General features: G+C 34.5%; 2 protein-coding genes across 3 annotated transcripts; one reads left to right on the forward strand and one right to left on the reverse strand.

Annotated features, from left to right (window-relative positions):
* The first annotated feature begins 1,312 nt into the window (after positions 1-1,312).
* Positions 1,313-3,438, forward strand: LOC122291311 (nucleoside diphosphate kinase B-like). Its single transcript, XM_043098992.1, has 4 exons — positions 1,313-1,502; positions 1,845-1,893; positions 2,409-2,640; positions 3,164-3,438. Exons 1-4 carry the CDS (start codon positions 1,452-1,454, stop codon positions 3,276-3,278), a joined length of 447 nt encoding a protein of 148 aa, XP_042954926.1. The 5' UTR covers positions 1,313-1,451; the 3' UTR covers positions 3,279-3,438.
* Positions 3,439-4,412: 974 nt separating this feature from the next.
* LOC122291309 (ELMO domain-containing protein A-like) lies at positions 4,413-12,214 on the reverse strand. 2 transcript variants are annotated; one of them, XM_043098988.1, is made up of 9 exons: positions 11,484-12,214; positions 10,433-10,527; positions 7,865-7,933; positions 7,525-7,640; positions 7,351-7,405; positions 5,921-6,041; positions 5,345-5,392; positions 4,992-5,086; positions 4,413-4,830 (listed from the first exon to the last, which is right to left on the reverse strand). In XM_043098988.1, the coding sequence occupies exons 1-9, from the start codon at positions 11,566-11,568 to the stop codon at positions 4,729-4,731; spliced, it is 786 nt and encodes a 261-aa protein (XP_042954922.1). In that variant the 5' UTR covers positions 11,569-12,214; the 3' UTR covers positions 4,413-4,728. The 2 variants fall into 2 exon arrangements, with proteins under 2 accessions (XP_042954922.1, XP_042954921.1); XM_043098987.1 differs by having other exon boundaries at positions 10,433-10,542; positions 11,484-12,213.
* Between the last annotated feature and the right edge of the window lie 3,686 nt (positions 12,215-15,900).

The following is a 15,900-nucleotide window of genomic DNA, read 5'->3' on the forward strand; positions in this document are numbered from 1 at the left end:
TGTGCCATTGCTTGAGGATCGAATCTGGACCAATAGTCGCTGTTGTGGGTAGCCGAAACTGCATCGGTGATTATCATACTTATTCTTGAGGTTGTATCTGGATTTGTTAAAACTTCTGAAGACACAAGTGGGTCTGAATCTTTCTAATTATTCTTAATTGGCTTTTCTCCCAACGTGTCAGTAAGATTTTCCAATGGTTATTTTCAGTTGGTTCTTTCATTCTCGAGCAAAATGTCAATTTTTCTGTCCAGACACTTACTAAATATGCAAAAATGATACCTGTTATGATAAATTAATTGTGCATTTATTTATTCTGGTAGTGATAATATTCATGAATTTCTTTTCATTGAAAATGATATTTGCCCCCACTTAAAAAGTATAACACCTTAGATGGTTTTAAGTGACATTTTGGTTCAAGGATACGGACGTTGGAGAAAGGCTTTTAGAATGACCTGACCTCTTTTTTTTGGTTGCATTCTATTCTAGTGAAGACGAAGGAAGGTTTGGAACATGCGAAGAAGGAAAAAAATAAAAAAAATAAAAAAATAAAAAAAGAGAGAAGAAGAAGGAGGAGGAGAAGAAGAAGACGACGACGTTGAGAAGAAGAAGATGAGAAAAAGAAAATGAGAAGACGAAATATTCAGAACCTGTAATCGCCTTCGTGGTCGTCTACTGCTACAGTTTGCTTCGTTTCGTGCAGTGAGGTGTTTCTTCTACTGGAAAAGTCAAGTTTGATTTTTCAAGTTTTGAGAGTCTTAGCAACGCACCGTTTCATTATTGCCCACATGGAGAGACGGGTACGCAGGGGTTCCAACCACGGGTGCAAGTAGAGTTTCTGATTTTTTTTTTTTGTTTTTCACTTATTTTCTTGCATTTTGTCCTTAGATTTGCTCTGTGAATGAGTTTCTGGTGCGGTGAGAATGAGTGTAAAGCTAAAGCGGTGTGAGAATGAGAGAAACCAAGTGTCTCTGAGCGATGCATCGAACGAGGAGAGGAGAGGGAGGTTCTGGACTAGGGGACGAATGGAGAGGAGAGAGAGGTTGCAGACGAAGTGACATGGTGTCGAGAGACAGCTCCAGGGGAGAAGAGAGAAGAGGGTAGAGAGTTCTGGGGAAGGAATGAGGAATTAGCGATAATGGGCTCGCACCCAGTGTAAGTTTTATGAGTTTACCACGTGTTGTAATTTGATTGGAAGGTGTAAAAGTGAAAATAACATTGGGCCGTTTGATTCTAGAAGGTCTATCACTACCCTTTCCCTTGTTATGAAGTTACTTTATTGAATATGACAAGAAATAATCGATTCCTGACCGAATATTCCCGCGTAGTTAGGGTTAGCGATTTTGTTTTCTTTGCAGCCGTATATAATACCCCTTCCTTTACTGCCAGTCAGATCGTCTCATAAACATCCTATTCACTTTCAGTGTTGCAACACTAGAGACTTCAGAGAGAAGATGGAGCAGACCTTCGTCATGATCAAGCCTGATGGTGTCCAGAGGGGCCTGGTATGTGGGCTTGGGCTTTCTCTCTTTGTTTTTGGAAGGTTAATTCTTAGTCATGGGTATGGATCTGCTGCGTGGTAGGTGGGATTGTGTAGGAAAGAAAAGGAAAAGTTTTGGGGTTTCTTTTTTTTCCCTGCTTTCCTCAGACATATTTCGATTAAATCTGATGAGGCGTTTGTGGGCTTTCGTTTGTTTTGAGAAGTGCTGTTTCTGTTCATAGATCTAGTGCTTGGTTGATGAGAGTATTGAGCACCGAACACCAAGTTTATCAGTTTAACCTATTTTGCAACTGCTTTTGTTTAATCGAGACAACTTGATTTCGTAAAGCATTTATCTGTGTTTCAGGTTGGTGAGATAATTAGTAGATTTGAGAAGAAGGGGTTCTATTTGAGAGGTAAGATCTTTTCGATCATTCATCGTAGAAAATGAGCTGTGAAGTTATGGGTTGGCAATAATATGTGCCTGTAAGATTTACATATGACGATTTCCAATATGTGCATTTATACTTAAAAGTAGGCCCTGATTGCATAATTTGCATGAGAGTCTGAAATGACACTTATGCCATAGGTGGTCTACTTTTAGAGGGTTCAATCTGAAATGCTCATGTTTTTGGTTGAATGTCATTGGAATCCCATAATTCTCTTTCTTCTGTCCTGAAATGAACAAAAAAATGAAACATCAATTTCTGAAGTAGACGCGCAGAAAACTCTATTCTGATTAGCAAAAAGAATTGTTGCATGGCATGTTCTTCGCGTTTAAAAAAAAAAAAGAGTTTCTATAAATATATGCTTAACTTGCTCAAGTTTCAGGGAAAGTATTAGGGCTGAAACCGGTATGAATTAAAGCCAGCTGTTGAATAATGGAACTCCTTTCTTCTTCTGTTGTTGAGTAAATGTAATCTGGGTTTAGGTTTGAAGCTCATCACTGTGGACCGTTCTTTTGCTGAGAGGCACTATGCGGACTTGTCTGCAAAGCCCTTTTTCAATGGGTTGGTTGAATACATCATTTCTGGTCCTGTTGTTGCTATGGTTTGGGAGGGTAAGAATGTCGTGACAACTGGTCGAAAGATTATTGGAGCTACAAATCCTTCGGATTCTGCCCCTGGAACCATCCGTGGTGACTTTGCAGTTGAAATTGGGAGGTAATTTCATCTTCCTTTAACTGAATACTTTTCAAAATACCAAGGTTTGTTTCTTTCTCTTGAGAAATTTGGTGGTCTTAAATTATATCCTGTACGCATTTTGTTGACAAAGAATGGTCATCTCATGTAGGCATTGATGGTCTTAAAGTACTGTTTTGTTTCAACTTGTTCACTTGGCTTCTACTTATCAAGAAAAAATTTGTACTTGGTTTGTTTCTGATGTGAACAAAATTTCCCAACGTAGGTTGTGATCATGTAAATGTGTTCAATACCCAGTAATCTTTTATTCTGGTTGCAAAAAAAAAAAAATTTATAATTTTCTTTTACGGATCAAAAAAATTATGGTCCCTGATAATTATATTCTTTGTATTCCTCTTTCTTCAGAACATCTTCTGGAGGAATTTTTTGAAGCTAGGAAAATTAATGCAGAAATGGAAAGAAAATTTTGAGTAATTCTACTTCGAACTTGGATTAGTGATACCTAAGGATTGGAAAACGTCTAATGCAAAGTTACTTTATGCAGGAACGTTATTCATGGAAGTGATTCGGTTGAGAGTGGGAGAAAAGAAATTGCTCTGTGGTTCCCTGAAGGCCCTGTTAGCTGGGAGAGCAGTCTTCACCCTTGGATCTACGAGTGAATGCTTGATACCGAGCATCCTCACTCATTTATATTTATGACTACTGTTTTGATAAGCTGGTTATGAAATTTTGACTTAACTTGGTTATGTCTGCTTGCTTGGAACTTTGCTTTATACATGCTTATTAAATCAACACAAAGTAATGTAAGTTTTTTGATTATGGGCTTGCATGAGTATTTTTTGTTTTGTTTTTTTAAATGGTCTGCTTCTGATGTCCATTGCAATGGTAGCCCTTTTGAATGAAAACATTTGCGGGAATTGTTTGCTTGATATCTCTCCTCAAAGGCTGTGTATGTTTGTGTGGTACGAACTAGATGGAAGTTGTCGACATTGGACACGAACCAAATGAGTGGTCTTTGATGTGATATGATGGTCATGCATTCATGTTGGTTTTGAAATTATTGGAGTGGTGGACGCTTACGACAGTTGGTCTCTTCTGCCAATTCAGAAGCATACTTGTGGGAATGTTGGGTCAAGTTTGTTCACCTGCTATACTTCACCACACAGTTTCTGTTCTAAATCACTATTTGAGTTTGTATTTCCTGCATTGGCCAAAGTGACAAGTATGCGAACCTGTTGAAATGGGAGTTTTTTACTTGTTTAAATGTTATTCATAATACCATGTAATTATTAACCTTCCAAAGTTCCATTGTCCATTATTGATGTGATGTCAATTAATTGGAAGATTATTCTTTATTTTCAGCTAACCTTCAATCATTTAATACAACAAAAATGATAAAATATGATGATCAGAAGGTTTTTGAGTATCATTATCTCTTTCAAAATAATTAATGCTATTCATATTGAATGTGTCATCTTTGTACCAACTAACAAAATATTTTAAATGAATTTCCATTTGAACGCTCGATAAGAAATAGACATTTAAAATATTAACATTTGCTGATGGGGGTAACTAAAGATGAAAAATCCAATCATTTCATTGCCATAATCCTCCATGAGAAAAACAAACTCCCAAGTTTATCCACTGGCTGGTAATATCCTAACCACTATTATACTTAAAACCAATATATGTAATGACGTCTCCAAGCATTTAGGCGCCTTGCAACATAAACCAACAATACCCACTAAAAATTTACAGAAAAAGCTTAGTAATTAAAACCAAAACCCACCACATTGGTTCCAATTCCATGCCAACATATTGGAATTTGCAGTAATGTGTCAGACAAGTCTTCACCGAATGAAAAAGATTTGAACTTCAGCATTAAAACATGCTGATTGAAATCATTTTTCATACTTTCTTCCGCCTTACAAACTCTAGAAACCCGCTTTTTTAAGAAACCAAACGGTAACATGCTGTCGCCAGAGCAGTGTTAAAATATGGAGCACCATGTCATATACAATTACCACCTAGCTAAAATCAAGTGTCTCCATTGATGGTATGTATCTTGCTGTTACAAGCCCTTACGTTAAAACTCTAGGAACTTTTATACTATCGGGTAAGAAGGCTGTATGAGGGCAACTCTTCCAACCGTGTGATGTCTTCTAGCAGCAGCTCTTTTTCCAGCTGACGCCGAGTGGCTTTCATCACCGTCTGTACAATACACAACATAAGAGAACAAAATATATACTATCATGAGATTTTCCTTTAATCTGTTAGCCCATGACACTATTTGACTCGTGGTGGCTGAAAAATGTTCTCTTCATAGCTTTTTCCTATGTCTACAAGGAACTTTCTGGTTGGAGAATACATACATTGAAATCCATGTATGATGCACGCATGGAAAGCCATTGGTGATCCATTAGCTTGAATGTGATGCAATAGAGAAGATCAAATGCCGAGTCACTTTCTGCCAAGCAAACAACATCATGTTGTCTTAGCAAATAGAGAGGTTAAATAAAAAGAATAAAGTAGATGCATTACAACCATAAATCCTCATATTGGGCATTCAAATCAGAAATAATTTTTAAAGCAATAGCCCAGCAAATCCATATGCATTGCATTGCAGGAAGGAGAGCTTCCTCCCATTTAGTTCTATACCAACTTCCATATATATAAACAACAATGTAAAACTGCAGTGGAAAACTAAGAACCATCCAAACTTTACCTGAAAGGAACTTCAAAAATGTTGCTCCCACCAGTGTCCGTGGTTTGACTGTAAAGTTGATGCACACAGACACAGTTAATGATGAAATAGATCAATTCTTATTCAAATTACATGACATGAAACGTGGAAAAATGATCCCTACAGGGTGTGTGTCAAAAAGATATTGGCTGGGAGAGCTCTGTCATAAATACTTGTAAAAAAAAAAAAAGGATCTATGTCAAATATAAAATCCTTGACTTCGTAGCAGAAGTACCAAAAAATCTATTTTTGTGTCCCCCACCTCCCAGAGTAAAAAAGAAAAAAAAAATTCCACAAGAAAAAAAAATAAGGGGGAGAGAATAACGGAACCATTTTACAGAAGCTTAATTTCCACAATGGAAGCAAGTACCCTATACTCAATACACTCCAAAGTGCACAGGAAGAAAGCAAGATATGGGACTTAAAACTATTTACAAAATCAAATAATATTTCTAGAGGCAAAGTGTGCCGCAGAATGTGATTTGGCAACAAAAAAAAAAAAATGAAGTTCTTGTAAAAACGGCATTTCATTCAGAAAAGGCAGGTAGAATTATTAACCTGCTTCCAGATCAAGCATCTGTATAAGCATGAAAGTGATGTTCACACCAGCTACAGCAAATGGGTATTCCCAGACTGATCGATCACCTTCCTGCTTGCGGAGGAGATCCTGGAAGGATTTCTACATTAAAAAAATTCGGTGAGCTTCAAGATTAAAAGGAATGACAAGAGCTGCATAAAAGACCATATTTAAACCTGCTGGAATTTAAGATTTTAAAAACTTGGCAGAGCTCTCCAAAAATAAAACCAAGTTAATCAGACACATAGACAAGGTGGTGCTATGCATCCAGTACTTACTATACGAACTTAGTATAGTCATGCAAAGTTTTACACACAAGCGTCTCAAATCAGTAACAGGAGTAATATATCTTCCCAGTTCATTTCCAACAAGCTTCTCAAAATGAACAGTTTGCGCCATGTCAGCATCAAAATATGCATTATACAATAGAAATATCCACGCTCTATTGAAATGGGAACAGATATGGGAGATTTCCAGATTCATGGGCAAGCAGTTTCAAATCTCCTCTTCAGAGACATATTTAGAGTGCATCACACTAAATGAGTTATGTTCAAATGTGCAAAAGACTTTAAGATTTTCCATATTCGTGGGGTTACAGCTTTCATTTTCAAGTAGATATCTTTATTCCTGGAATAAAGAATGGTGAATTACCCTTAAAGTTTTGGTACATGGGCAAAGTAAGCAAGGAGGAGAAAAAGAAAAATACTTCCATACATAGACACGCATAAGAAAGTCATACGTAAGATGAAACCTTTCGAGTACTAGTTCAAGAAAAACTAACCCATGGCAAATTTTTGAACTGCAAATTATGTCCTAAAGAAAATTTCAAGCTCTAGAGTGAGTGAAGGACTCCTAATGAAAGATCATTTTAACTTTCAGTTCATCAAAATATTCCCCCTCTGCATAAATCCTTTTGACCTACTTGACTTTTTAAGAATGCATAACATTAACTGCAATGGGTAAAACTTTGTTCCTACTATTAAATTCACAAGTGCACGACATTTCATATAATCACACTTCAAACCAATTGACAGTAGCAAATAGCCAAAAGTGTGTGTTCATGAGCACATCCTAAAGTTTCAATCAATTCTTGCCAATATACATGCCAGGAAATTAATGACATAAATCCAGTAGCCCAAACAAGATGCCCAAATAAAAACATCCACGCCCAGACTAATTAACTTTTTTTTTATTGGTAAAGAGAACTTTATTGATAAAAGGAATAGGCAAATGCCCAAGTACACGGGACATATACAAGAGTATCACCTATGCATGCTAAACTAGTGAGCCATCTCTGATAAACTATTCATAGCAAAAGGGTTATATCCATTGATAATTTCTCAGCATTTGAGATACTTTTGGAAAAGAAAAGGGGAATGGGATAGAGAACAAGATAAGGAACAGGCTATACCGGAAAATTCTTGGCAAAGAACAACAAATTCTCCAGTGATATGAAACCACCACCTCTACCAGACAAAAATCAAGTTCCATTAATTAGTGAAATAAAAAAGGATTAAAAAGGAGTAAAAAAAGCACGAGTTAGCATTGAATGTGCTACAGAAATAAGGAATGAGATCATATGTACCTAAAATCCGTTGATGGGTCCTTCCCCTGCCAACCCATATCTTTCCACTGCTCAGATATTAGACCACGAAGTTCCTCTTCAGGAAAGGCAGCATTCCATAAAGCCCTTAAAGCTTCCTATAAGAATGAGATGTCATATAAATATTAGCCTTCAAAATTCAATAAATACTGGACTGCATGATTAAGCCATGTGTATTTAACAACTTTTTCTTTGAATGCACGTTTAACAAACTAATAGACCATATAGATAGAAGATGCAGGATCTCATGTACATTCCTATATTTGATTAAAAATAAACTCTACTTGCAAAAACTGAACATGGTCTTCAGCGAATGGGGTACCTGGTGCTCAGGGATTGAACAATCATAGGAAACATCTATACGACTCTGTAGCATCAGCAAGCATTCCTCCTGACAGCACCAAAGTCAAATAAAATTAGTTCACGAGCTTAAATGGTTTACATGGTAGTTGATGATAGGGGAAATAAGATGAAGCTGTCATTTAAAAAAAACACCTTCATGACTATGCAGGCCTAACGTGAATGTTCTTCAAATGCAGGAAACCACAAAAATTTAAAGGCACATACAAAGTTTGTGTAAAATTCAAATAGTGCCAGACATGGAAAACAGTGCCACACCAGAAATACGGTGGAAGATCTAGCAGAAAGCAGTATTCTATAGTTCCCATAAGTTTCCTTATAGTCCCAAGAGAGCTGCCACCTCACAGCATTTCAATTGTCAGTTTTCCATCATAATAATCGGTATCTTAATACAGCTACTGTCCATCTTTGGAAGCATGAGCCTTCAATAAACTATACTGGTAATTTTTATACACAACAGAGACTTTGCCAAATATGAGAGCCAAATAAATCCAGATTAGGGCACACTACGAAATACTCCAAATATTTCATATTAATAACACTGATTATGGGAACTCAACCATAAGTCCCCAATACATTTGCAGAGAAGAGGCCTTTAGGGGTCATTGTGAGTACAGATGGATGTTCCCAAAATAGGGTGGACATAATGACAAATAAAACCTAACTGACCAGCAATTTTGATATTTCTATTCTGCCAGACCTCCCAATTGATTTTTTTTGAGCAATTGACTTGAACTATTGTTTGAGTTTTACTGCAACATTGTATGACTGTTCAAAGAACACTCCCAAATAGGGATGTAAATGAACCAGTCTGTTCAATAGCCCGCTCAGTACTCGCTCGGTTAAACTCGAATCGAACTCGACTCGTGAAAAAAAAAACTCGTTCATTAAAGCAGATACCCGCTCGATTTGTAAATGACATGTACCCAACAAAACTCAACTCGACTAGGCTAAGGCTCGTTTAGGCTCACTTATTTATGCTCGAGTTGACTCGTTAGCTCGACTCGATTAAAACTCACTCATATATTGATAAATATATACATACATGTATGCATGTATATATGTATTATCAAAAAATATAAGTATACCACTTTTATAATTAAATATATAATATGTATTCTAATTATTTATGTCTATATAGTAAATATACTTCATAGGTATATTTTATAATTTGTATAATAATTAGTTGATAAAATTGAATAATTTTATATACTAGTAGGTGGGAACCATATATGAAATAGATATATGCTATTATATTAAGTGTATGTATTAATAATATATGTAGGCATATAATATATTGTTATTTTGGATAAATATCAACTAGTTAGATATTAATTATTTATAATTTTTTTAATAAATTTTATAATTTAATAGAGGTTCTACTTGTTAGTTGTATAAATTCAATATTAGTTTTTATTTATTTATTTATTTAATTTATTAATTATTAAATCTTATTCCAAAAAAAAAAACAATTCAAACTCGCTCTCAAGCTCAAGCTCGACTCGACTCGAACTCGTTTGTAGGACGAGATCGAACTTGAATTGAGATTTTAACTTATCGAGTCGAGCTCAAACAAAGAATTAAAAAAAAATCTCGAGTTCGAGTATTTTGAGTCGAGCCGAGCTCAGCAAGCCAAAAACCGGCTCGGCTCGGCTCGATTACAGCCCTACTCCCAAACTATACGGCCAACCTGTTACACCTTTTGGCACTCTTTATTCAAAAGAGACGAGCCTTCTAGGATGATATCCAGAAAGAAACATGTATTAATGTATGCAAATAGTCAGTTCATAATCAATTGTCATGTACCAAGGGCTGGTTTCCACATCAGTCAAGTGCATTACCTAACAAACACTCAATGACATTTAACATAAAAGAAAAATGTAAATGAGCGTCACTTCAATTTACATCCAAGCAAATGCACACATCAGAGATAAGTGGTACATAAAGTGCAAGGAAAAAATCAATAAATAACATTAAATTTCTCCATGTGGTGACAAATCCAGTCAGAATGATCCTTGTTATAGCACTCAACAGCATAGCATTTAAGGCCATGACAAGATGGAAAAATCAAAAGAAACCCAAAATTCAAGAACTCAAGATATGACTCCAAAACAGAGAGGCTTGTAAAAGCCCCACGTAAGACAGACTGCCTGAACAAATAATATAGCCTTTAAATGAAAATCTCCATGTGGATGAAATAAAGAGCTAAAATACATTGGATATCTGTCCAACAAGATACTAGCCATGATCAACAAAAAATATATTGTTTAATACCAGCCAGTAGCCAAATATTCATCCATCAAACATAATCTGGGAGAAAATGGTGGTTATAACAATCCATAGAGAACATGAAAATTTCCTTGCTCAATATACTTTCTCTTAATATCTAGAGACTTAGAACTGAATGGGTACCCAAAGAGGACAAATGAACTGAGGCAGTTATGCAATTGAATGGGTACCCAAAAAGAACAAATGAACTGAGGCAGTTATGCATAACAGCAGTTAATTAATCAAACCAAATGAATTCTACCTGAGCAGGGCTTAAATCAAATGAAGGACGAGCATCACTCTCCCTTCTTTGTGCGCACACACAAGAAAGACCTCTGCCAAGCCATGCTGCCGATCCTGCCACAACTTCAGCTGTAACACAATAAAACTGCCCGCTGATGAAAATCAAGTTTCTTAAAGTTCAGCTACAAAGTTTTAGTATCGGAATGTAAGGTTACTACAATGCAGCATAATAACTAGAGGTCTAAAAACTATCCTATTTATTTTATAAACCGGCAATGCTAAACTGGACTCCAAAGTGAGAGAAATGTACGGCCTAACAACTATCTAAACTAAAACTGTGAGATGGGGGAATTTGCAGAACCGCTAAGTGCATTATGGGTTAACCTATCAAATCCAGCAAAAGCTACAATTCCTTGAAGTTGCTTCAGAAAGGAAAGAAAAAGAAAACGAAATTCCAACACTGCATTATATCCAGAGACACTGTTTCGATTATATAGGCATCAATAGGACAAGATGTATAACCATCAGAAGGAACCTAGTGTAGAAAACCACTTTTTTTTATTAAGTACCTCGCCGAGAAATCTACTGTAATTGCTTTGTAGAAAAAACCAAACCAATATTACATGGACGTGGTAATGAGTGAGCTTCACATGCACTGAATTTACGCACCAAAGAAATAAATTTGATGGGTTACGCGGAAAAAAAAAAAATAAAAAAAATCCTCCAAGTAATCGATAAATTTAATATAGAACTCAAATGGCCTAGCCCTTGAAGCCGTCTAAAAATTATACCCACCACAGCAAACTAGAATAGCAGAACACTTGAAGTCAGAGTAGAACCTCATTCATGCTCAAAAATTATACATCCATGATTCACTTTCAAGTCACAGATCCAAACCTCAAGAAAAAAGAATAATTCAGATGCATACGTGTGTGTGTGTAGAGAGAGAGAGAGAGAGAGAGAGAGAGAGAGAGAGAGTTCTAGATAGAGATAGTAACGTAGAGACAGATATAGAGAGAAAGTCGGAGACAGTTAGAGAACAAAGGGAATTGGAACAGAATAAAATTTACCAGAAGTTGAATGGCAGGTGTTGCCTCGCTCCAGGCCTTGAGAAATTCTCCTGACAGCGACAAATGACCCTCCTCTATCGTCCATATTTACCAGAAAACCGAGCCACTACGCGATCACTACCTTCGTTGCCAACCTCACAAACCCTAACCAGTCTCTTCCACACCAATCCGAAACCGAAATTCAAGCCAATAGTCTAATCAAACTCAAACAAAAATCCAAAGAATGCTGCAACCAGAAATCAACGAAACCGGACAGAAACGGCGATTTTATATCCGGACAGTATGAAACGGGGAAATGCCGTGGAGAGAACCAACAAGAACAGCCTAAGAGCCGCCGGAAATCGCAGTATCCGATAAACGAGAAATAAAACCTGTGCCAGTCCAAGGAAGAAGCAGAAAGCGGAATTCGATTCTGGAAGAAAAATTCCAAGAAAATGGAGGAGAAGTAATCGTAATGGAGCCGAGGTGGGGGACGGAGAGGTTTCTTGGAAGAAGGAGAGAGATTCTTGAGGGGGATACGGAGAAAATCTAAATATCTTTCGGGAGAGGAAATGAAAATGGATGTAGCATATTGTTCATGGTTTAGGGGTATAGCGAGTGTAGGGTTTGTTGGAGATCTGAGAAGCGGAGTCCATGAGATGAGAGCCTCCCTCCCACCCTCTCTCTCTCTCTCTCTCTCTCTCTCTCTCTCTCTATGTCTGTTTCGGTGGCTTGCTCTCTGTTATGGGGTGGCGTTTTGTTTGGATTCGTTGAGGGGAAAAATAGCTTTTTTTAGTGATGATTTCGGAGATTACGAAACTTCTTTACATTTATTTTATTTTATTTTTTTAACCGATTCTCATCTTTATTTTTATTTTTGGAAACAATAATTCTGAAAACAAATCTTATATATTAATTATTATTAATTAAAAATTCTCCAAAAAAAAAAAATCGAATATAAAGGCAAGAGAGGATGGTTTTGGCCATAATTAATGGCTTATTTATTTACGAGGAGAGAAAATAAGTCAGTGTGAATAAAATTATATTATTTTAAAAATTAAATATAGAGAGTGTATATTTCGCGATGGTTTATTTATAAATAGCATTGCTGCAAAGATTCCTATGATTCTTGTTTGAATAAATTGTACCAAACTCCTATTATTCCTATGATTTCTTGTTTGAATAAATAATATTATAAATAATACTTAAATAATATTACATATAATCATTAATCATGAAGTGCAAGTATAGACAATCGTTTTGAAAAAAAATCGAATCTATTATTAAAAAATTAATTTCTTTTTATTTATATTTCATATTTATTTACTTTTTTAAATTTTAAAATAATTACGCAATACTTACACACTCATAACTATTATTATCCTCTCTCTTTTTTATATAGCTACTCCTCCACCCTTTAGGCCAATAAATTATTTCTTATTTTATTCTTTATTTTGCTAATGGCTTAATTTATAAAAAAAAAAATATATAAATTTTATAAAGATTGTAAAGGGTTTTTAGTTTTTTTTTTTTTTTTAGTGTATTGTAAATTGTACTTACCACAACATATGCTTATTTATATATTTGATTTCAATTAAGAGTAATGTTACATACAGTTATAGAGTCGTTAATGACTGTAAATATCATTTCTATTTAATTATTACAAGTGTGTGTTTTGTACATATCCCTGCCATGGCATTATGGTTTGTCACATAGCGAAAAATATTTATGTATCAATCCAAACATTGGTTAATTTTACCCTTCCATGATTTGATGTGCTTCCAATACCAATAAAAAGTAACATATCTAAAAAGATTTGGTAAGTGAGGATTAATTATTAACTAATTGACATATCTATGCAACATAAACAAGCACACGAGAGTACAAATGACGTGTCATTTTTGTCACAATAATTAATAAATAATAATATCATATTATGGTATGATGGAATAACAATATTATTTATCACGTGTTTATATTTTAAAATTATCTAATAATTATTTTTAAAAAATAACTATCAAGAAAATAATTAGATGAACACATAATTAAGTCAATTATAAAATATCTAATAATTAATTATCAAATTTTTATAAATATCTTAAAATTATAAATATCATTTTTCATAATAAAAATGATGAAATGAACGACAATTAGGCCAAAGACACCCTTTGAAAAGGGAAAGAAAGTGTCACATGGGATGTTGCCAAGACATGGACCATACCATGATGGGGAGAGTTCATTTACGCGATATACCCTACAATAACATCATTTTGTAGTTTGCTTCTTTATTTTGATTGTGATTTTTATTATTATTAGGAGCAATGCCTCCAAGTTAGAATCATGGTCCACACGCATGGTTGATGGGTCTTTGACTCTTTAGGCTTTAGCAAAGGTAAGGGCTGAATCTATATCATAAAAGCACTCCAACTTTAATAGATGCCTTTTCACATGTGCATGTTCTAAAAATACAAAGATATTTTAAAAGCGGTTTTATATAAATAAATAACATGTTTATTAAAACATACTTTAGATCATTCCAACAATATGGGATTAAGGTAATAATGAGACACACCAAACTCATATAGATTTGGAAATTTATTCATATCGTGTTTTTATTTTGTTTATCCTTCTTTTTTGAGTAATATTTATATGTTGAGCTGAGTTTAGTTCTCTATAAATAATAATAAGTTGAGATGACGAAGTGAGTTTTGTAGGACCTATCTAAGATAAGTTTATATGTATTTATATAAAGTTAAAAAAAGTTATGGATCTCGCGTATAAAAAAGTATTGAGTTAAAAAATATTGTAAGTTCTATGTATAAAGAGATTTTGAGTTGATATGAGTTTAGTAATTTGAAAATTGAGTGTTTAGATATTAGACTCAATTTAAAATTAGACTAAACTGAATTGAGTTCAAGTTCCAAACGGAGCCTTATTTGAAGGTCTTTTTATACACCGCACATTATCCTTATGGCAATACTTTATTTGTAATATTCAAATTTTAAAATTTATTTTTTAAATTAAATTATGTCACATCTGTTGTATGTAATGTAAAACCTTCTAATACAATTACTATTCTTTCTCTCATGGTTGTTTTTTTCTTATCTGTTGTCAAGAAAATATACAATTATATTAAAGGATATAAACTCTTGTGTTCTTTCATGCATGACATATATCCACCAATTTACACAACCTTATTTATTTGGCTTTTGCTCCTAATTTACATCGTATTGGTATTGGGTTTTACAATTTCCAAAGTCTAGGACAAGCATGCATGCATGTGACTTTTATCCCCTCCCGATGCTTGAATAATTCATATCGATCGATCGTTGCTTATGATCCAAGTACGTACCCTTTGGCAAAATGCATGCATGCTTACTATAAATGGATGGTTCGTCCGTTATTAATGAACCATGCATGCCAATCTCAAAAAATATTGTTATACGTTGGTGAAGATTTCAATGCATGCAACGGAGAGTCCAAGTTTATGCATGGGATAAGTTCGATGTTCCTAATTAATTATCTATTCCTTTTATGCATCTTATAATAGGCCCATCAAGTATTTATTTAATCCATCTAAGATTAATAGGTGTTAGCAAAGACACAATCAACTCTTTAATGATATTCGACATTCATGCATTCCATGGACTTGTTTACAGAGTGATCACAAGAAGTTGTATTACATACACACCACAAAAATATTAAATACGACGATCACTTCTTTAATATCATGTTAACTTTTTGTTGTGAATAACGTATTATGAGTGGCGAATATATAATTTTATAAATTCTTCTTCTATAAAAGAATCTTATAAAAAAAACTCATAAATTAATATATATAATTTTATGAGATATATTATATTATAATTTTTTATTATAAAATAAATATGATATATTTATTAAATTATATCAATTTATAAATTTATTTTTATAAGATTTATTTATAAGAATCTATTCTCATTCACCTTTAAGAGTAATTATTTTATTTTAAAAAAATTGGTGGCAGATAAGGTTGACGAGGGTGATGGATATGGTGGGTGGGCGAAAAAAAGGCATGGATATGTCGAGTGATGGCGATATTGGGAGAAGGCAAAGACTAGAAGACTAGAGAGCAGAGAGGACTAGACATGAATGATAGAGACAGTGGAGCAACAACACCACTACGCAATATATAATTGCAACAATATAATTACTAGATTTCAGAGCCTCTTTCCCTTAATTCCCTCTGCCCTACTTGTTTGTAATATTACCCAACCATTATTGTTTCTTAAAGAACAACATTGGTAATTATTGTTTCTGTCAAAATCTTTCCATTTTTTTATTTCTAAATCTCTCTTTAATTGCTAACCATAAGTAGAAAGATTAAAATTCAACCCATGATATCATATCTCTTTGACCATCGTATCCCGGTTCTCTATGCTCATCATCCGGATTTTTT

The sequence above is a fragment of the Carya illinoinensis genome, chromosome 13 (genome assembly GCF_018687715.1).
Source record: "Carya illinoinensis cultivar Pawnee chromosome 13, C.illinoinensisPawnee_v1, whole genome shotgun sequence".
In the NCBI taxonomy this organism is placed as follows: domain Eukaryota; kingdom Viridiplantae; phylum Streptophyta; class Magnoliopsida; order Fagales; family Juglandaceae; genus Carya; species Carya illinoinensis.